Source organism: Phragmites australis, chromosome 16 (genome assembly GCF_958298935.1).
Source record: "Phragmites australis chromosome 16, lpPhrAust1.1, whole genome shotgun sequence".
Taxonomy (NCBI): Eukaryota; Viridiplantae; Streptophyta; class Magnoliopsida; order Poales; family Poaceae; genus Phragmites; species Phragmites australis.
In genome coordinates this window covers 9527454-9549776 of record NC_084936.1, presented here as the reverse complement: position 1 = coordinate 9549776, position 22323 = coordinate 9527454, and the positions used below count along the sequence as shown (strand labels likewise).

Below are 22323 nucleotides of genomic sequence, written 5' to 3'. Positions count from 1 at the left end.
AGTTTACTTTTTACTACGTATCTCCTAGGTATCAACTTTTTTTTCCTCAAAAATCAACTCCAATGTTTCATGTCTGAACATGAGATTTAAAGGAGTTTCACACTTCAAAACACAAGTTTTGGTGATTTGGTCCGAGTTTCCGTTCTAGAACAGGGTGAGATTAGGCTAAAACAAGATGTACAATAGCTATACAACTTAGACAAACAATTGATAGGCGAAGAGCAATGTGATTTGAAGCTAGCTAGAAATTCTTTAATACTGCATGCAACTTAGGCATTAACATAGTTACAAGAATTCCATGCCAATATAGAAAATCGTCATGAGAAAATAAATTCACACTACACCTAAAAGGACACAAAACCCTTTTGTCTTCGTACGGCCGAGCAAATAAGCGAATTACATTGAATAATTTATTCAGAGCTAGTTGCTTCAGTGGCGTAGCGACGTTGTGGAAGGCGGGTGCATAGACACCTCCCATCCAAAATTGGGACCAAATATAACTATGATAAACAGTAAATAATAGTAAATGAACAGTAAATATATGGGCACCTCATTTTAGTCTGCCTTCGCTCTTGAGTTGCTTGGAGTAAATAATGTCTTACAGGATATTTGCACTATAATATGCCGTGGCTGAAAACTCTTTTTCATTATAAAAAATAATAAGTCTTACATAGTCATAAGCTGTATTGCCAACATGTACTGATAATTGTTTATGTACCAATAAAATATTCATAAAATGAGGAAGCAGAAAAGCTTTCAGATAAAAGTAACAAATGTTAATGTTTGATCCAAGAAGGTAGAGGCTGGTAGCGAAGAAAAGAAAGAAGCAGAGATCCTGAAGTCACCAGAAGGAAGAATCCAAACCAAACAACACCAACAGCCAGAACCAGGAGGTGATCAGGCGATATAGCTGAGGAGTAGTTCACTCCCCTCTCCTCTGTCCTCTCCTCCCCTCCTACTGCATCTTCCTCCCCGTCTCCTCCCTCTTCTCACGTCTCTCTCCTCTCCGCGACGCAACGAGGGCGGGAGCCCCCCCGTGAAAAAGCGGAAGCAATCGCCTCGCCGCCTTTTCTTGGCGTGCACAGCTCTTGGTCGGTCAGCCCGACCGCGAGATCTCGCTCCTTGGCGTCGCGCGCGAGATTGAGGTGAGGCGGCTGGAGTTTGGAACCGCCGCCACGGCCGTTAGGTCCCTGATTTGATCTGTGGTGGTGCCCGGCCGACATGGCGGCGCCGGGAGGGTTGGAGCAGTGGCAGAAGGACGGGTTCTTCCAGGCCGCCGAGGAGGTGCAGGAGTCGGCAGACCTGTGAGTGCCTTCTTAACCTTGGGTTCGATTCGTTGCCTTAGGGGCTAAAAAGATTCGATCTTTGTCCGTGCTTCTGCCATGAATTTGGGATTGTTCTGCCATAAAAGGATTGGGGTTTGGTGCGTGTTTGTTCTACTCTGTTAAGATTGGATTGCTGGTTTGTTCTTATTTGGTTGATTGGGGACGTGTAGTGTGTTAAAGGTGAGATTTTGATGCGTTCTTGTCTGTACTTGTGTGATTCTAGTAAAAGGGTAGTATTGAATTTTTAGTTTTTTTATTATGCGTTCATTGGATCGTTAGGTGTTGTCGACGAGATTTCTATGCTTGTTAAATGATATTTTTTGTTGGATGGTGCTCTGGTTGGATATTATGTGTGCGCTCTGATTGGTGAACTGCTGTTAACATTGTCTTGTTTTGCTTCTACCTAATTTGTCTGTATTTTCCGTTTATAGTTGGTGATGTTTTGGGTTAAAAACTGGGTCTCTTGTGGCTTCTCGTACCTTCTTCGTCGATTTACATAGCTCTTGTGTATTTTATGTTTGGGGCAAGCATGCCCTTTCTAATCAAATTATTAATTTGCTTGGGCTGACAATTCTATTTGTTCGTTTTTGCCATGTAGCTCTACTTGGATTGTGACAATATGAACTCTTGTTAAAACAGGCATCTACACTTGCAAATATATTTTAACTTGGAACCTGTATTTCAATGCAAAGTTCTTGATTTTGGTGAATTCTTCTTTCAGGATGGAATCTATTTATAGAACATGGATGCGTGAGCGTAGTAATGGTTCTAGCTCAGAGGAGGTAGATGATTTGCAAAGGGAGCTTCAAACAGCTTTAGGGACAGCAAAATGGCAGGCATGTTTTTACCTGAACTTTTGAAGTTGACTTCTACATATGTTTATGCGGTATAATAGTTTATGTTGTCTTGCTAATGATTGTCGGTGTTGTCGTGCAGTTGGAGCAGTTTGAGAGAGCTGTAAGTTCCAGCTGTGATAAGTATTCACTAGAAGAGGGTACAGTGGCCAGGCGTCGGCAGTTTATTGTAGCAATAGAGGATCAGATTTCTCGTGTAGAGAAAGTAATAAACAGTTCTTTAATCGACAATGGCAGGCAAGGGCTCAACTGGGTAAAGTTAGATGATGAGGAGCGAGATGATCTAGTTGCTTTCCTTTCAGCACCTGCACAGTTTTATTCAGAAATGAAAAACATAGATGGTAGTAACCGTATTCCATCTAGACAAAAGAATGGCACGAACAATCACAAGGATGTGGCTTTGATCATTAAAGACATACACGAAGTACCACCCAGAGAAATTTCTAGTGTTAAGAGTGAAATTTGCTGTCCGGCTGATCAGTTACATGGCCACAGAACAAATTTGAGTTCTGGCGATGATCATTGGAAAATTGACATTGGTAATAAGATGGATGATGATAAAAAATTGTCCCCAAACAGGGTTGACGCCTCAAGTCAAACAACTACTTTATTGGTCACCCGGAAAAGCACAGAATCTTTAACAAGAGTGAGATGGTTCTGGAATAGCTTGTGGAAACCCAAGAGTGGTGAACATCGTCCATCAAGATATGATATGTCAAATCATCTCAACTTCAGGGGTATATACCTTTTAGCACAGGTATAACTGCTTCCTCTATTGTAGACTACAGATATTAAATAATAATACTTTTATTTTATCATATACTTGCTTCTTCAAATGGTCCTAGAATATGTTAGCTGAATAGTATACCTAGTTTTCTCTTGAATTCTGTATTCATCCTTTAAATGAATAATAAGATTTAACCTTGCCTGTCTACAATAAAAGAAATGGATTCATACATAGTAATTGCAACCTTGCATTTTTGCTGTTCTCTCTCTCTCTCTCTCTCTCTCTCTCTCTCTCTCTAGATTGAGATTTTACAATTTGGATTTAATTGCACCTTCTGTACCATGATGCATTACACGGTCAGTGTTCCAGTTTCGTGATAGTTTCCAGTATTAATTTATGTATGACCAGTGGCGGAGCTTCAACAAAACCTAAGAGGGGGCCAGTTAAGTGGAATTTGTATTAATTCATCGTATGAAGAGCTAATTCACAAATAAGTATATATTACTGAAATCTAAGTACATCACTAGTGGTTTTTAAGTGGAAAAGAGGGGTGCGTCACAGTCCACCCTGGCCTATCAGGGTGATATCCTATTATTTACACAGTTACACCCAAAAAAAATGTAAAAGAAAAGAAAGATTCTGATACATATAGACACACATATGCCCGGATTCGTCTGTGATGTGGACAGAAGTTTTGCTGCCAAACAGAGGCATGCGAGTAGTTGCTGCTGACAAGTCTTCTCTATGTGTATTTTTAGGAAATGTTGTGTCTCTAGTGGTATGATCATATTAGTGCTTCCTGTGTGTTATTACCGGTTTCATTTTTACAAGACTACTCATGGACATTTGACTTCTGTTTGTGCATAACAAGCATGATCCACTTTGTAAATGTTCTGCTTTAGACATGTCCAATGCAAGGTCAATCACTTTTGTGATTAATTTTTGTTTATATGAACTTGTTCAAGAAACTGTTGTCATCATTTTGTCTAGCTAATTTCTAACAACATGTTGTTAATTATGTTTCTACAGAGATTTAATGGGCTAACCGAGAGAAGCAGAAATTGTTTGAGCAATTGGAAGGAAAATTCTGGAATTTATGGAAGGACGGGTGGTCCTCATATACAATGCCAACAACAGAACATTCAGTTTGGTCGCTCTATTCGGATCACCCTCTTACTGGTGTTGAGTATCTTTCTGATTGGTTAGTGCCAAACTTGTCTTGTTTTCTACTCTGAGAAAGTGAGAATATAGTCACATACACGATAAGCAACAAAATAGATAGCTGTCATGCGTGCGGTTTTTACATACCTGTCATGGATTTGTTTTATTACCATAAATAGCTTACAGCATAACTGCTTGTACATCCATGTATTTAGGGTGGCTTTGTTTTGTTATTTTCCTGTGTTTGGGGTATCAATTAACATAGGCATAAAAAGGTGTTGAACATACTAGGTTACTAATACCCCTAGCGGGTACATTGATTTTCATGTGAATTTAAGTACGAATTATATAAGTTTGCTTCGTTAATTTTGGTTCTAATGGCTAGTAGTGCATTCTTTTATAACATTATATTGCTATACATTTAAATTTCTTGGCAAGAGCAACAGACATGGATGTAAATCAGTGTTCAGTTCGGTCAACACTAACAATCAAATTATGTGTTTTGCAGTACCATTTCTCGTCTCCTCTGCATGACAAGGCTTACATTGTTCTGCTGGTGAAGCAACCTTGGGACAATTAATCATGATTCTGCTGTTCAGTTTAGTGTCCATTATTATTCTACAAATCATGATCGGTGTTATTCACATGCTCAGTTAAACTCCACAAACCGAGCGTCTAATTACATGTGTGGCTGCATGTATGACAGGGAAAGTAGCACGATGGGGAGGATTTCGATTGTGCAATACATAATTCAATATCTTGAACTGCTCACCGACACATAATCATCGTAAGGTTAATCAGAGTTACGGTTAATTTGTGACCTGTTGTGATGGCTGATTTCTACCAAATAGAGGCAGCTCTTCTCCTTTCTCACTTCTATACCCCCACGAAGGTAATTGTAAAAAGATGTAGAGCTGATTGTGGGAAAACAATAGTAGAATTATTTGTATGAGTTGTGGAAGTACCGAGATGAAATGAGCTGTTTGAAGGATCTGAGGGTTATTCATACTATTGCATCGGACCCTTTTTGGATTACCAATATGGTACTGCACTGCTTTTGAACCCTCAGATCAAGCCATCGATGGTCCAGATTACAAGCTTTGTTACTTGTTAGAAGTTGATTTGGTGTCCCACTGCCGCGGCCGCCGCTCTGTCGTTGTCGCGTCCACTACCGTTGAGTCCCCAAGGTCCTGAAGCTTTCTCGGCGTGGGAGGCAGCATTCTCAAAGCTTGGCAACAGCATGAGCACCATGGACATGAGCAACAACGCCGCCAAGCACCTTTAGAGGCCGATTCGAGTTAGGGAGTGGATGGGTCGTCATCGTGGCTGCGGCAGTGCCAGTTTGGCCATATCCATAGCACACGACAAAGGAAGGAGGCGGTGAGGGTGCCTGGGTGGGTCGAGCAGCGTGGGATCAGACAGGTTGGCCAAATCCGCGGAGGTGATGGAGGCTACGAGGGTGCATCGGGTGAAGGGGTGGTGACGGCAGTAGCGTCCACACCATCGTCCTCCGTGGTGTCTCATAGGTTCAAGCGAAGAAGCAGCAGAGCAAGAAGGGTAGGGTGACGAGGACATCCTAGATACTACATTTTTGAGCTTGTTTAATTTATGTACAAATTTGCTAACACAAAACTACTCAAGTCTAGCCAATGCTGAGGCAATCTCTACTCTATCAGGAAATAGAGATATAAGCTAATCATCTCACTTGCCCATGAAACTGTTGTAGCCTTCATAGAAATATGCTGGCAGATAAAACATATTTGATCCATTGGAACACCAACATGATGGACCGCTAGAGATCAACACACACAGTAGCTGACTGTTGCAGTACCCTTCCGGAGGAGCAGCATCTGACGACGGCGGGGCAGGCGCGGAGGCTAGAGCCGGAGACGGCGCGATGGCAGCCATGGTGCGAACTCCCAACGGGAGGCAATGACGAGCTCTGATAGCACCTGTCTGAGTCTTCCCCTCGCCCTACTCACCTTCTAATAGGGAGCGAGGCTAAGAGGGAGAGGCGACGGTGGGTGGAGATGTGGGAAGGGAGGCGAGCCGCCACCAGAGGAGAGCAGCGCAGGCGGCTAGTGTTCCGCGCTACACCGCCCCACTCTCATGTGGACGCTGCCGACGGCAGCAGCACGCGGAACCGCCCCCTACGCACGCATGAATCCCGCCGGTGGCGCGCTGATCCGGTCGCAAATGCACAGATCCAGCAGACGACGCGCGGATCTGGCTCACCAGCAACAGAAGAAGATCATGCAACATTGCTGTGAGGAACCATCCAAACAGTATTCTAATTAATCATTAGTAGGATCATTATTCATAATCCAACCTCGACGATTAACCAGAATCCTGTTCCGGTAGTCCCGACATGTGTTTTGTGCTCAAGGATCGGAACACATGCCTCCAACATAGTACATCACAACATAGCTTAATAAAGAACAAGTAATAAACATTTATATTAAAAAATTAAGCATGCAACTAATTCCAACAATTTATAACAAAAGCGAGCTAGGAGGAGACAAAAACCCATCAACTCCTAATTATCCAAAGATCTACGCAGCGGAAAGAATAAACTAGACAACAAAAGAGAGTGGAGCCACATGCCCTTAGGCTCCACTCCAAAAGCTCGAGCTTCGGAGTAGGATGCACTACTCCTACCCACCACCCTGATCGGCAGGCACAAAGTAGCCGAACACCGCCCCTTCCTTAGCAGCCGGAGTACCTGCATCAACTTAAGGACAGAACCCTGAGTACAAAGGTATTCGCAAGACTTACACAATATGGGTATATAATATCCTGACTTCAAGGATTATGCATTGAGCTGTCAGCAAGAATATAAATATGCGGTTAAGTTAATTAAAGCGGTAAGCAACCTAGACATATGTGTGAGCAACTAACTTAACTAACATATATGAAATTACCCTGCAACTACCAACTGATCATATGAAACTGTAACCACAATAGTATCAATGTATAACAAGTGTCATCTCGACCACCTCCCACATATCCGAACCACAAACCACATATTCGAACCATCATCCACAACCGAGAACTCTACGACCGATACAAATGAAACCATAGCATGCTCATGACCGAGAGTGCGGCAGTTCGAACTGTTTATACACCCTGCATGGGGATACTCCTAGACCCACACGACTCGGGGACCATACGGTTTGTGCCACCCGCTAAAGTGCACACAAGGGGTACCCGTGTCAGCCTTTCCCAACCAGTCCCAATCGTGTGCAGCATGCATCGCTCGGCGCGGTGGTATTAGAACTACTCCCGGAGCAAACTAGTACCACTTACAAGCCTCCCCGCTCACACCGTGGATGTTCAGGCCCCACAAAGCCACAGCTGCGAAGGTATTCGGCTTGCCTTACCATTATATCAGCATATGGTGAGTAAGGTAAGTGCTAAAGCCAACTGTACCGACGGACGGCCTTAAATGATGCAAGCGGCCTACAGTGTCCAGGTTCCCTTCCCGAACTGCCCCTGGACTTTTCTTGAGGGCAAATGACACCCCTAACACCGCTCACATTTCGTCTCATACTCACCACTCAACCAACCATAACAACATCAACCATGTATTTGTGCGATTAAATCCTATGCTCGCGAACAACGGAAAACGTCATCGTTCGACATCTACCGAAAGACCTAAGGATGGCTAAGCATATAAGTCGAACTTGTACCTAGACATAACATTATCTCAAAGCTACAAGGAATGTGGATGAACAAGTCATCAAGGTAGAAGAATGCAATTGGTGTAGATTCTACCTATTTGTTCCTGACATCGACTCCCTATACATGCAAACCTATACATAAGCATAATTTATCAATATTTAGACTTCATTGAATTCAACTAATAGGGTGCAATATGATATATACTTGCCTTGCTGTTCAGGTGGCTGCCAAAGTTTCCCTCGCCCTCCTGGATCACCGGCTCAACGTTCGCTAAAAAGAATAACGCGTGCAATACCATGAGTATGAATAAAGTGCAACAATGCATGCCACAATGCTTAACAACATGCTAGAAGTATAAAATATGTGAATCAATGCAATGCTAAAACGATCTAAACGAAAATCGAAAAATAACAGCCATCCAGAGTATCCATACTAGTTCAAAGTATCTGGGCTCAGACCCTCCGGAAGAGGTGTTCGGTTACTGCTTTTTATTTGCCTGGCCCGGAGTATCCAGGTTCCGGAGTATCCGGGACATCCTCCGGGAAAGGCTCTCGGTTAACATTTTTTTAACTTGACTCGGAACTTCCGGGTTGGTCCGGACTATCTGGGATATACCGGACACTCCGAGTGAGGTTTCGAACGAAGCACTCGGCTACACAATCACATAACTACCTAGAGTCTCCGGGTTTGTCCGGATAATCTGAGCAATACAGACTTGGTTTCTTCACAATTTTTTCCACTCTGGTGTTTTGACTCATTTTATAAATCTGTGCTACACAAACATGTACATGCCCTATCCAAAGGATCCTAAACCAAACTCGCACCCTAAACTCTAACCATTTTTTAACACAATTTATCGAACAAATTCTGTTGAACCCGGAGTATTCGAGTGAGTCCGGAGTATCCGAGTTAGCCAGAAAAGCTGTTCTCGAGTGGATTTTTGGTTGATTCAAGTTGCGATCTTTTCCAAGCCTAAAGGGAATATTTTAGGGATAGTCCAAGGGTACTAGAACTTGCTCATCAACTACCAACATGACTCTAGAGCTCAGATTCGACCAAAACTCTATTTTTGCTCCAAAAAGCTCAAGAATGCCAAGAACTTCAAGAACTACTCGATTCTTCCACGAAAACGAAAATGGATTGGATAGATAAATAGCTCATGAGCTAGAGAATACAATGGTACCATATGCATACCTTGAATCCTCCACTTGAGCTCGGATTTTGTTAAGAAAGTGAGAGAGAGAGAACTTGAGCTTAAGTGAGAGAGGGAGGGAGAGCTGCAGCTGTGTGCTGCACTTGGTGAGGACGTGGTGGAGTGAGGGAGGAGAGAGAGAGAGCAGGTGGGGTACTGCCCACTTGAGAGAGGAAGTGGGTGAGGAGTGAGGCCACATGTGGGGCCCACATGGTAGAGAAAATGAGTATTTCTAATGTATTTTTTATTATTTTCTCCCCCAACTATCCCCCTTATCCAAATAATTATTAATGAAGTGCATTAGCGCTCCGGATTACCATTACGTAAAATTTAAGCATAATGCTTAAGAAGTATTATTTTGCTTAAATGCGTGATTAAGAAATTGGAATGTGACAATTGCCCCACTCCCGTGTGGAGGCCGTCAACACCAGCAGCACGCAGCACCGGCCACCGATGCTCGGATCCCATTGTCAACACGTCGATCCGCTCGCACCTGCACGAATCCCACCGGGGGTGTGTGTATGCAACCACAAACGCACGGGTCCGACCGACGGCTCGTGGATCGAACCCACTGGTAACAAGGAGGACGACACGCACCGCGAGACCGACAGCTCCAGAAACATGAAGAGGAAAAAAAAGAGAAGAAAGGAAGTGGACAGGAGAGGAAGAAAGGGTGTGACGGGACCACTTGGCCACCGCTATCCGCCACCACCACTGCCAGACGATAGTGGCGGCGGCGGCCACACCAAGCGCGATGACGAGCCCGAAAGGCGGCGAGGTTGAGTCGTCCTGAGGAGAGCGACACGAGAGCCAAGCAAGTAGCCCTCGAGTCGTCCTTGTCAAACTGCAGAGTAAGGTTTATGTACAATAGCACTTCTCCAGATTCTTGCAATGACTAGGTCAATTCTTCACATAAGCTTTATAGTTTTAATAGTAGAACATTGGTGCTGCCTAATGTCGTGTATATGTGCATGTGTAGGTCGCATGTACTTGAAGTAATAAAACTCCACGAAGAGCGCATGCATCCATTGGAGTGTGATCAAGAAATGACTCCAAGCGAGAAGCAAGGTTCCAGCATGCGAGGAGATAATTTCTGGAAAACTAAATGGAGTCCAGATTTTTTTTACTGTATGCATGTACCAGCTCGCCAAGGATTTGGTTTCCTATTTGCAAATGACGTGCCAGATAAAGATATCCTCGAACGCGTTTGGACGACGTCCAAAAATTGTGCATGCTTAGCAAGGAAGCAAAGAAGGCATGTGACCCACATGTCGACCAGGCCACCTTGATTACGTGCAACTCCAGATGACATCTCCAGATGAGTCTGGTTTCGTTTGTACAGGTCGGTTTGTTACGTGAGTTTTAGTCGGCCCGGTCATACCATGGCATATAAATTCATTGAGAACGGATCTTGTAAGGGGGACTACGTGATTATTTTTCTGAGATTGAATCTATTAGCTAGAGTGCTACTGTTAGGGTTAGAACTTGAGAATTCTCTCCTTCCTTTGTTCTTGTAATTTCTCCAAGATTGTCGGGATTTGATTTGTTATGGTCGCCCAATTCGTGCTTCTACCTACGTGTAGGCAAGGTTCAATTTACCGACTGGAGCTCGGTTACCGAGCTCCGGCGGTAACCGAAAATGCGCGATAACCGCGGTTACTGGTCAAAAATTCAAAAAAATTCGGAGAAAATTCATTTGGCAAAATTTGAATTTTGGAAAAAAAAATTGCGATTTTAGCTGTTCGGTAACCGCTCGGTTTTGGTCGGTTACCGAGCGATTTGGGTCGGTTACCGAGCGATTTTCTCATATTTTTGAATTGGTCGGTTACCGAGCGGTTTGGGTCGGTAACCGCTCGGTTTTCTCGATTTATTGAGCGGTTTTATCGAATTTCAGCGCAGTTCAACAAAAAACCCAAAAAAGGACTCAACCTTGTAAAATCAATAACTAATTCATCTGAGCTTCAAATCAAGTGAAACAAATTTTGTTGGCTTCCTTGTAACATGATCTACATGATAAAAGTATTTATACTCATAAAAAAGTTCAAATTTTTTTTGTGAGAAATTGTATTTGTTAAACCAAGTTAAATGCATAGTTTACTCTTTGCTAATCCAAAAATCATGAAACTAATTTTGTTAGTCTTCTTACATGATCCTATGTCTTTTAAAAATACATGAACTCATGAATTAGTTATTGTAACATGCATGATTGTGTAAATGTGTTGCGACTAGATTAATTCATAACTGACCCATCACACCTCAAAAATTAGTGAAACCACTTTCATTAGCTTATTTATACTATGATTTATGTAGAAAAAATAATAGTAGACATGAAAAAGTTAATTACAGTGTTTTTTCTTAACATATTCACTTTATGCTTGTGAACTTTGTAAAAATCATAGAGAATTTAATAAAACTCTAAATAAAGTGAAATCAATTTTAAAGATTCTCTTATAATATTTTTTATACAAGAAAAATATGTGTTTGCATGTTACACTTTTCCTTAACGTGAGTTAATAACTGAGCCGCACGTTTCAATTTTTTCATTTTTTTAAAACTTTCTCCCTATAGAATATGATGCAAAAGATATTATTTTTGAAAACGTTTTTCACAGAAGGTCTTAGAATTGTGTCTAGTTTTTTTAAAGATTTGTTTTGAATTTTTTTTAAATTTTTTTATTTTTTCGAATTTTTTAAATTCAAATTTCGGTTACCGTTCGGTTTCTGAAACCGGACCGGACCGAGAAGGTCGGTAACCGCGATTTTTAGGCGGTTACCGACGGTTTTTTGAACCCTACGTGTAGGTTGTGTGGATTGGTTCTTCAGCGAGGATTGTGATGTGATTACTACTGTTGTGGTCATGTATTCGACAAGACTACTTCAATTTCACATCGTATTGCTGCCTTCTAGATAACGGTGTTCGCAGTTGTCCATTGTCATCGCAAGATCGGGCTGCCCTGTATCAAGGGGTAAAATGGTCAATTATTGTTCATATTGGTATGTTCCGAAACAATTCATGAATTAAGTAGCATAAAATAAAAGCCATGCAAATTGAGTGGCACAAGCTGAAAGGCGTGTGAATTGAATGGTAAATTCTGAAATCTCTCAACCGAACATACGCCATGAGGAGGTTTTGCTGGGAACAGGTGATGGTGTCTCCATCTTAATTCGGTGCTGCCACACTGAGGTTGGAGGCATAGGTATCATCTCTTTGTTGCGCTGTGTTCCCTACCGAGGTATTCAACCAATACATTCCTAGCACCATGTCATAGACAACCAGTGGCAATGTACCCTTCTTTTTATTTTTTAAAAGCATCACCTAGAACAAGCTATGGACTTCTTCAATGAAAGAAAGTCTCATGGAACACATTTTCAATAAAATAAGAACAATACAAAATAGATTTCTTGGTCTTTTTTTAAGAAAACTTGTTTATTCGTTGTTTTTTCTTATCCTAAAGATATGCCGAACGAGTGTATTATGAAATGTTCATTGTCTAGCTTTGCATACATTGCTACGTGACAAGTTCTTTTTCATGATATGAACAATCTATGATATTTGGTTTTTGTTTAACATCAAGAACGGCATGTGAAGCCATTGAAAGAGAAAGTTATTGTCCATGGTTACCGCTGTAGACCCACTTGCATTGGCCTATGGGAGGTGTTGATCGCCAAGAAGACAAGCCGCTATATGACCACGACCAAGATTAACCTAATAATCTAACTGACGCTGAACTGATGTCGTACAAGAGACATAGCCCTAGCGAAAAATCTTGCACCCTTTGCTCCTCAAGAAAAATGATAAACAATATGGTATCCCAAGAGGGAATCGACACGCACCTAGGACAAGCCCTGATTACACACCTTCACAATCCAAATCGGCCGGCAAAATAGAAGAATATCGTACACAAGAAAAACAACAATTTTCCAAATTTTCTTTACCAAATTATAACAACAACAATCAGTTTCTTCCACTCTAGCAACATTGACTAGTTCTGAAATTAGAGCTATTATAAGTTTTGGAATAGTAAACAGCAACAACAACAATCAAACATAGTAAATATGAGTAGTAATAAAATAATTTCTCGCTCGTAGGCAATCACAACAGTGACAAGCTTGTCTCGGCGAACAATACAACACTAATACAAATAAATGGGTTATTTTTTTCCATTGTACTCTAATACTATCCAAAACAATCTATATTTACAATTAGAGAAAAATACTAAAATGACTCTACTCTGTTTATAATGTTAACATCATGTATGTCCAGTTTAGTACGTCTGCTTTTTTTTTTTGTCTTCTTAAAAATCCGTTCGGTGAAACTTCATAAATAAAAGATTAATTTTGAAAAAAAAGTAGGAGTGCGAGTAAAATCGATGGAAATTGCTCTCTCTCTCTCTCTCTCTTTTGAGATGGACGGAAATGATCATCTCAACCCTTGTGCTGTAGTGACTCATCTCAACCCTTCCTGGCATGATTGAACGGCCAAGATAGGAGCAAAGACACCGAGGGCACTGCTCGCCCCGTGCACCCGTCCGTCTCCTTCCCCTTTCCTACTCCCCGCACGGCCGCACCCCCACTCCCAGATCCCACTTCTCCCCAGATCCGGCCCCGAACCCTAGCTCCCAGATCCCGCGCCGCACAGGCGACCTTGCCGCCGGCCGGGCGGCCGCCATGGCGTGCCTCGCGATCTCCCTGCAGCCGGTGAACGGCCCCGACATCCTCCTCCAGACGCGCTCCTGGTTCCCCGTCTCCCGCGCCCTCGCCGCCGTCTCCACCTTCCGCCTCGCGCGCCTCCACCTCGCCCGCGGCAAGCAGACTCCTCAGTCCCCTGCCGGCTCCTCCGCCTCGCTCGACGCCATCGGCGACGACCCCCTTGCCGCGGCGTCCGGGCAGCTAGTCGTCGGTGTCGAGTCGCAGTACCGCGTCGTGTACCGCCTCGTCAACTCCATCTACGTGCTCGGCGTCACCACCTCCTCCGACCACGCCTCCCCGGCCGTCAACGCCTTCGCCGTCGCCGACGCCGTCAACCAGGCCGTCTCCGTCGTCGTCGCCGCCTGCCGCGGCGTCGACGTCACCCCGGAGAAGGTGCACCGCAAGTACCCCGAGGTCTACCTCGCCCTCGACCTCGTCCTCCACGGCGTGGGATCCGTCCGCCTCTCCCAGATCCTCGCCACCATCCATGGCGACAACCTCGCGCGCATGGTCAACTCATCCCCTGACGCCGAGGCCCGCGCCCGTGGTGCGGATCCCTGGCCCGCCGTCGAGCACCTCGCGCACGATCGCCACGCCGCGAGGGAGGGCTTCTCCGTCGCCTCGTTCGAGCTCCCCCAGGAGACCCTCTCTGCTGGTGACGAGTTCTCGTCTAACATTGCACCTGCGACCACCGTGGCTACTGGGGATGAGGCTCCACCTGAGGAGGCACCGCCTGTGGATAAGGACCCCTTTGCAGCCAGCGACCTGATTAACAACAAGCCGGAGGAGGCATTGGTGGGTGGGTTCAAGAAGAACAAGGAGACTGCCCTTGTGGTTGCTGATCCTGCAGCTGCACTTGCTGGATTGGAGGTCACAACTTTGCCACCAGCTGAGGCGACTAAACCGACATTTATTGGAGTTGAAGGGTTTGAAGGTGACTATGGTGGAATTGAGTTTGGCAACGAGGAGGCTTCACTTGCTGAGGCATTTGAAGGGTTCAATGCACCGTTTGGGGGTGGGCTGGATGCTTCTGAGTTTGTTACCACAACGAAGAAGGATCATAAGGACAGGACCATCACTGGTCTTGAGCTGCTAGCAACAAGTGGGCAGCCACCAAACACAGCTGCTGGTACTCCGCTGGAGAATTTGTTGGTGACCAAGAGAACAGAGATGACCGCCCCTGAGTTGTACATTGCGGAGGAGATCAATGCGGAATTCAAGGAGTCTATTCTTTCACGGGTTGGTTTGAAGGGTACAATCTTCCTCCGGACCTTGCCACTGAACAAGGCAGCAGGGAAAGAGACAGAGTTCTCATTCCGGCTTGAGGGCACATCTGGAATGAAGAAGGCCGCTTTGCAGAGTAATGTGTTGAGTAACCTCCAGAACGGGCTGTTCCATGTCAGGACAACGTCGAAGGAGGAGCCCATTCCCATTATGCAGTACAGCTTCCTGCCCAAGCACTCACCTCTACCTTTGAGAATGCGCCTTGTGAAGCGCCATAGTGGGACGTTGCTCTCAGTGATGATACAGTATGCGTCCAATCCAATGTTGCCACAGCCACTGAGCAATGTGACATTCATTGTTAAGCTTCCTGTGGATCCAACTCTGCTCAATGTTTCACCCAAGGCTGTGCTGAACCGGGCAGAGAGGGAGCTTAGATGGCACATTCCAGACATTCCCTTGAAAGGTCCAGCTGGAAAGCTCAGGGCACGGATGCCTGTTGACCAAGACTCCAAGGATGGTGAGCTAGAGGTTGTTGGTATGGTGAAGTTTGCTTACCAAGGGCCATTCACATTGTCTGGCATCAAACTATGCCCAGCCACTGATGGAATTGCCCAGTTTAATGAGGTTGGCCATACCTTCTCCAGTGGGAGTTACCTGTGCATCTGATTGGTACCTTCTTTGTATTTTAATTACCTTGCCTTTTTTTGTCTGTTTACTTATACAGCTGGGTGTAAACTTCCCATTGTATGTAGGGATGTGTGTTTATTTTTTGTGAGGCTGAATTCTGTCATGTTTTTAGTTGTCTATTATTGTCTTGATATGGTATGTCATTTACTCATCAAAGCTACTCATCATTTCACACATTTTATTATCTGTACAAAGAAGCATTGTACTTTGCTGCTCTCTTGAAACATTATACCACTGCTTCTCTCTTTCAGTCATGCACTGTTGAAAGACACCATTGCTTCTGATTAAAGAGCATGCCAAGTTCCTTGCTAAATCTGTGGGCATCAAGTTGTCTTTACCCTCAAAACACTGTATGGATTCCTGTTTAGCAAATTACACAAGTTTCAACTTTAGTCATGTATAACATTCACTGTGGATTGTTCTCTAGAAAAGGAAGAATTCACTGGCGCTTGCTAGTTAGCAAGCTGGGCACTCATAACATAGCTATATATTTGATCCCCTAACAAATACTTTTTTGTATGTAACTTCTGTACATGATAACATTAATATCAAGTTATTCATATGTACAAGTTGATCTCAGCTGTCTGTTGTGTTACTATTGGTTCGCTGTCTAATCACTAGTCAATGACAAAGTTAAAGTATTTGCTTGTTTGCTGTACATGTTATGCTGAGATGTTAGCGTTTAGTTTTTTTACCATTCAGTCTTATACTCCTATACTGCTAATAGGGCTGTCAAAAAAACTCGAGGCTCGCGAGCTACTCGAGTTCGACTCGCGAGGGGCTTGATTCGAGATCAGCTTGACTGAAAATCGAGCCGAACTCGAGCCTGCTGTGAAGCTTGTGAGCTCTGACAAGGTGAGCTCGAGCTACTTGATAAGGCTCGTTGTTTTTGTTGCCCGCCATAGCTGCTACCTCCCTCCATTGATTTTTCCTCCACCAAAATCAAAACAGTAGACTAGGAGCCCATCTAGCCCCATGTGCCCAGCAGTCCAACCCTCCCGTGAAGCCCGTGACTCACTGAGACCAGAAAGACACAGAGCCTCTTACCTTTCCCACGTGACCTCTCTCTCTCTCTCTCTCTCTCTCTCTCTCTCTCTCTCTCTCGTCCATCGACCGCCTCTTATCTCTCCCAATCCATTCTTCAAGTCAACGCCGCTTCGTATCTCTCTCTTGCTCGTTTGTCGACGAAGCACGCAGATCTCGCAGTCCCCGTCTATCGTCGACTTGCCGAGGCCCGAGCAGCGTCGACCATCGACTTGTTGAGGCCCGAGCATTGTGGACCGTTGATTTACCTAGGCTCAAGCAATGTCAACCGTTGAATGCAGAAGGAGCAAAAGTGCAGAATCTCTCACCTTCCTCTTCCGAGTGACACTACGGCAACGCCTGAGTTCCTGAGGCCTGAGGGTAACATGATCTTCGCCTCCAATTGCTTGTGATTCTAACAAACCTATTCAAGTTGAGCTTGAACCTTCACGATCTTCTTCCGAGCCAAGCTCGAGCCCAGCTCTAATCTTGGACCTAAACATGGGCTCGCTCGAGCTCGGCGCGAGTTGTTAATGAGCTCGAGCTTGAGGTGGTAGGCTCGCTCGAGCTCGGCTCGTTGACAGCCCTAACTGCTAATAACTATCATGAATCTTAGGTTCGCCTATATTAATGCTATTATACCTTACGATTGATTATTATGCAAAAATTAAGTGGCATCTAATGCTAATAGTCGTTATCATAGTGTCAATGTTGCTTGTATCAATAGTGATTAATACAAAAATGCTATGTGTCAGTAGATGCCATGGCTTTGACTAGTTACTTGTTGTTCAACATTATTTTTATTGGCACGGTAGATGAATATTAGTTCCATGGGCAGATCTTTGGGCTACATCTGCATTGCAGCAAAAGAATCTACCTCAATCATTTCATGGACAATTAAAGTTCTGTTAGTGCTCCCTCTGGTAAAAAATAAGTGATGTTCACGATGTGTACATTCAAGACATTTTAAATTTGACCACAATATCCTTGTGAATATGCAAATTGGCATATCAAAATGGCAAGGGTTTAGTATCTGTTTCGATAAATACTTTTCATATCATTATTTTACAGATATAATGCAATAGAAGCCAATGGTCAACTTTGGCTGTTGAGATTGTTGATGTTCAAAACGTTATTTTTTTTCTTTACTGGAGGTTGTAGTTGTTTGTTCCCTTCATTAAAGTAGTTCGAACTATTGCATCTTTCCATTCAACGGTATGAATATAATGTCTATTTAGTGCACTTGATGGGTCTTAGGAAAACTGTAACTTTCATATGATTCTGAAGAATGACTTGTTTTCAATTTTTAATTGACCAGAAAAATAAACTTGATCTCAAACTAAACAATACACCCTCTTCATTTTGAACCACTGTTTTACATGATCCTTGCATTACGGAAATGACCATACCTACCTGGTTTTTATTGGCATTTTCTTCTCTTGAATACCTATTGCATATTAGAATCTAGACCAACTGTAATATTATGAAAATTTGACTTATTCGCACAACTGGATCATTATATTTCTCTTCATGTCAATACTGTTTTCCGATTCTCAGTCAGCGGAAACATGGTTAGTTTGATAATATTTTTACCCCCTTCTGCACACATGCTGCTAGTTTTGCCTTCTTGGACCACATTTGTATTACTTGGAAATTGGAATTCACAACTGACTTCTTTGTAAAGAACAACCACTTACACCTGTTTTGTCCAATATATAGTATACACGTATTGGAGTGTCAATACACTGCTGTCATCTTCTGCAGAATCTATCTGCTCCTGAAGAGTGTTGCTTTTTTTTTTATTGACTACCTTGTCTGTGACAACCTTTCGTCACCAGCAATGATATGCATCCTGATCATGCGGATTTCACTTCCTTCCTCGCCATCTTCTGCCAAATATCTCTGCTCTTTTTTCAGTCTCATAATTGCTTTGATATTAACCTTAACACAGACACCCAAGACCTTACAGTCAATTGTTTCTGAGGTTTGTATAAAATATTATTTGATTTATGCTATGTTTTATCTCTCATTTGTTTTTAGCATTTTAGATTGCTTTTAACCTTGCTGAGTTCCTGATTTGTTTCGTTAAATTTTGTAACAACTTGACTAAAAGCAAGGATAGAAACAATTGTGCCTATTTGATTCAGGATATTTTTCTCTGTCGATGTTCCTTATTTCCCCTTTTTCTTTTGAACAAATGGCAGGCAAGTTTCTTTGTCTGGTTCTTGTTGTTAAACTCAGAGTTATTTATTTTTAGCATTTAAAGCAAAGTATATTCTAATACTTCCTGTGAAGATTGTTAAGCATTTTGTTATGTGGTATTGGTTTAGCATTGTACAATATTGTTTCATGAATGGTACAGATTATTGTCTTAGCTGACAACTTTCTTATTAATAGAATATGCACGCATCATGATAGCAGATTGTATAAGTATTATCTATTATCTCGAAAAGTTTTTTGAATTTCGACTCAGTGATTTAAAAGTTTTGATTGTACCATTCTGTTAATGGCAGTCATAGGCTTTTAAAAGTTCATATGCTGAGTTTATTTTCACTATTAAAGTAAAAGAATAGGAAAAGAAATAGAATTTAGCTGTGAAGTAGAATATGGGCCTTCTTAGCAAAAGGATGCTAGTTCATCGTGGTCACTTGTGCTACTTCTAGTAGTAGTTGAAATCATAATTTTGGGAAGAAAGGGAGAGATATACTGCAGCTTCTTTGACATGGAATGCAATGTGGATACAGTTGCTGGTTACTATTCTAACATCGTTTATTGTGACAGCTGCTATGGATATATTTCCAAAAATATTGTATTGATCTCGACTAGCGCATTCAATGTGCAAACATCTATTTTATGTGCAGTGGGCAGACTATAACCGTATAACTTGACCAAGACAAGTTCAAATTATAGTTCTTGCTAGATTTATGACAAACTTTAATATCCTCTGTTCCTTCACAGAAACTGAAAAAAGAAAAAGAGGAAGAGAAAACTACATATAATCTTTACACAATGCTATCTGGGATAAAACGACCTGTAGCTATCGTGTTCTTCTTTTGTTTTAGGCAAATCAGTGATTCAGTCAGAGCCAGGACAGGAAATTAGAAAAATTGGTGACCTAGAAGGCTTTCTGATGTATCTCGGTTGGGCTAATTTGATGGTATCCTAGTTATACTGTTTTGTGTGGGAATTGGACTCTTTCCTTTGTCACAGGACTCTGCTGGCCGCGACATAAGTTTTTTCATGCTTTTCTTTACTCAAAATGGTAGTTGACTCCCGAAAAATATGGTAGTTGTCTAGTTGAGTCATATCTATGGGAATTTCTTATTTTTCTTATCATTTTATATGATCATCTGATGATTCAAACAAGTTGTTAGTTATGAGTCAGGAGGGTACCTGTTTCGGCTTATTTGATGGTTCAATGTTGTAATATGTGTGTGGTACAGTCATCAACTTGACATGCAGGTATTGCTCTTTTTGTTGGCATTTGACAGCAATTGACGAAGGTAGCATTCATATCTTTCCATTGAATAGAATATAAGCATGTTCATGTTTGAAGCTATATTGGCTCTAAATGAAGTCAGATTTGATCAATTGTTTTAGGAACTGCTGAGCAATGATTTTTATTTTCCAACGAACACATAAGAAAAGGAGGTGATGATGTATCATCATTGTCCCTGCGGTCAATTTTCTGATAAATGCTTATTGGATATTGTTCTTGGCACAAGGTGATCCGGTGGCATGCGTGTTTCTGATCTTTATTGTTTGGGCCTATCTACTGAAGTACTGCTCAATGTGCAGCTGCATATACATACATAAGTTAATCGTCGGTTCTTTCCCTGCTCTGATAGCCTCCTCTATCAATTGTCGTAATAATTGTCTTTACTGTGTAAGCCATTTTTCATCTTGTAACTTGACTGATATCACAGCGGTCATCATGATTCTTTTTTCCAGTTTCACCTTTTGTTCTACCAAAGAAATCTTCATCTTTACACCAAACAGATGAAGCTAAGACTGCTTTCTTTTGCTGATCGTATCAGTATGTGGATGTTTTCCCATCTCTGCTTTGAAATTGTGCAACCCTAGATAGGTGGAGCTTAGAGGCACTTCCTTTTCGGATCGTGAGCCATGTGCTGTTGGAGAGTGGTAGCAGATTCGCGAGCAGGTGGGCCTGACTGCAATTACAAAACTCACCTGTGTGTGGTGAGGTGGACTTCACCTGCTTATGGTTCAAGCTTTTTGTGCTATTATGAAAGGAAAGAAAGGTAAACATCTGACTGTTATGTTTCTCTTCCTGTCATTCTTTCATGCAAGCACTCGATTTGTTCGAGTACAATTTGAACTCTCGGACTCTGTCGCACCAATATTTTAGATGTAAAGTGTCAACGTTCTGCTCTTGAAATCCAGGATTTTAATTATTATTTCAACTTCTTAGTACTCCATATTTTAAAAAATCTCAGAAAGATATTTTCGACATCGAATGTTTTGGCCACGCGGGGCGGATGGTGTGACAGCTAGATGCTGCGTGGCCAAACCCTTGACACGGCAGCATATTGCACTGGCGCAGTAGCAACTACTTGCAACGCTAACATGGATGGATTATTGAAGGTTCAATTTATTTTTTAAATATTTAAAGAAAGGGTTCAAATAGTAAAAAGAAAATCTAAAATTGATTAAGCCATGTTAAAAAAAAGAATTACTCTGATTTTCATAGGACGGCCGCACTGATGCTTTTGCCATTTTATATTTGCGCTATGGGACCTATTTGTATTTTCAAATTTTGCCACATAGGTACATAATCTGCTCTAGTAAATATGCAATTTTTTCAGCAAAACCGGTCCAAAATTTTGTTAACTAGTTCTGAAGCTAGCTCTTAGTGGTCACCATCTGAATTCTGATGATCGCATTCGACGCAAGCATTGTGCAGTGCAGTTGCAGTTCGACAAGGATCTTTGCAGATTTGTCATTCGCTCGGCAGATTTGATTTTGTATCTGTCGAAAACGATGCGACTCGAGAAGTTCAATAATCCACCACCTCTGATGGTCACTTGCCATCATGGAAAAAAAAGCCACGGTCACTCGCTCATGTCCAACTCGGTGATCCGTGACCACGGGTTACACCGAGAAACAGACGTGCCATGACTCGCCACTCGAGCGTGAGCTTGGCAGCTTGCTGGTGTTCGATTCAGCACGGGGTTGACGTGTCAGAAGCAGTAGCGTATGTGTTAGCTTTGTGATGTCAGAAATAGTGTCTTTTGGAGCATTAGTGAATGTGTAACCAAATGATGTCAGAAGGAGAATATGTGCGAGCATTGCTAAACATTTTCTTGCTTTTTTAAAACTTTCGGTTAGCCACAAAGTTTAGAGAGCTTAGTCAAACTTTACATTATAGTTGAGAACCAAGTATCGTCTTGGATGGTTAGTCTTGGATGGTTAGTGGATGTTATTGTACTCTTTACCTACTAAGATCAAATTCTAGGTTTGTTCCTCTTGTTTTATCAAGTCGGAATTTTTTAGTAGTAGGTGACGTACTCGTTAACAACGAGACGTTTGTGGTGATTTTATTAATCTTCAAACTCCATATCTTTGGTTTTTAGTAGGTGTTATATTAGTACGTACGTGTGACGGTGTGAGTATATACTTACATCTATGAGTTGTACTGATGTTCTTTAAAAAAAACTTTATATTATAGTCATAGTATCACTTAAAACTTCAAGATTCACAATAATTTATTACTAAAAATATCCTCTAACAAGTGACAATG

The 22323-nt window shown here is 42.3% G+C and overlaps 2 protein-coding genes across 3 annotated transcripts; both read left to right on the top strand.

Annotated features, from left to right (window-relative positions):
• The first annotated feature begins 838 nt into the window (after positions 1 to 838).
• LOC133895761 (uncharacterized) lies at positions 839 to 5699 on the top strand. 2 transcript variants are annotated; one of them, XR_009905647.1, is made up of 6 exons: positions 839 to 1304; positions 2047 to 2161; positions 2262 to 2936; positions 3936 to 4107; positions 4576 to 4665; positions 4774 to 5698. XR_009905647.1 is itself a non-coding variant. In XM_062336263.1 (5 exons), the coding sequence occupies exons 1-5, from the start codon at positions 1222 to 1224 to the stop codon at positions 4599 to 4601; spliced, it is 1071 nt and encodes a 356-aa protein (XP_062192247.1). In that variant the 5' UTR covers positions 839 to 1221; the 3' UTR covers positions 4602 to 5699. The 2 variants fall into 2 exon arrangements, 1 of the variants encoding a protein (XP_062192247.1); XM_062336263.1 differs by having other exon boundaries at positions 4576 to 5699.
• Positions 5700 to 13496: 7797 nt separating this feature from the next.
• On the top strand, positions 13497 to 15699 carry LOC133895557 (uncharacterized). The gene has a single exon (XM_062335969.1). The coding sequence runs from the start codon at positions 13608 to 13610 to the stop codon at positions 15516 to 15518; it is 1911 nt and encodes a 636-aa protein (XP_062191953.1). The 5' UTR covers positions 13497 to 13607; the 3' UTR covers positions 15519 to 15699.
• The last annotated feature ends 6624 nt before the right edge of the window (positions 15700 to 22323 follow it).

What these genes read in the sequence shown, in the direction of transcription:
- LOC133895761 (XM_062336263.1), top strand. Translation starts at nt 1,222, where the DNA reads ATGGCGGCGCCGGGAGGGTTGGAGCAGTGGCAGAAGGACGGGTTCTTC. An exon ending in GTGCAGGAGTCGGCAGACCT is followed by an intron (nt 1,305 to 2,046) that starts GTGAGTGCCTTC and finishes TTCTTCTTTCAG; the next exon opens with GATGGAATCTATTTATAGAA. An exon ending in GTATATACCTTTTAGCACAG is followed by an intron (nt 2,937 to 3,935) that starts GTATAACTGCTT and finishes ATGTTTCTACAG; the next exon opens with AGATTTAATGGGCTAACCGA.
- LOC133895557 (XM_062335969.1), top strand. Translation starts at nt 13,608, where the DNA reads ATGGCGTGCCTCGCGATCTCCCTGCAGCCGGTGAACGGCCCCGACATC.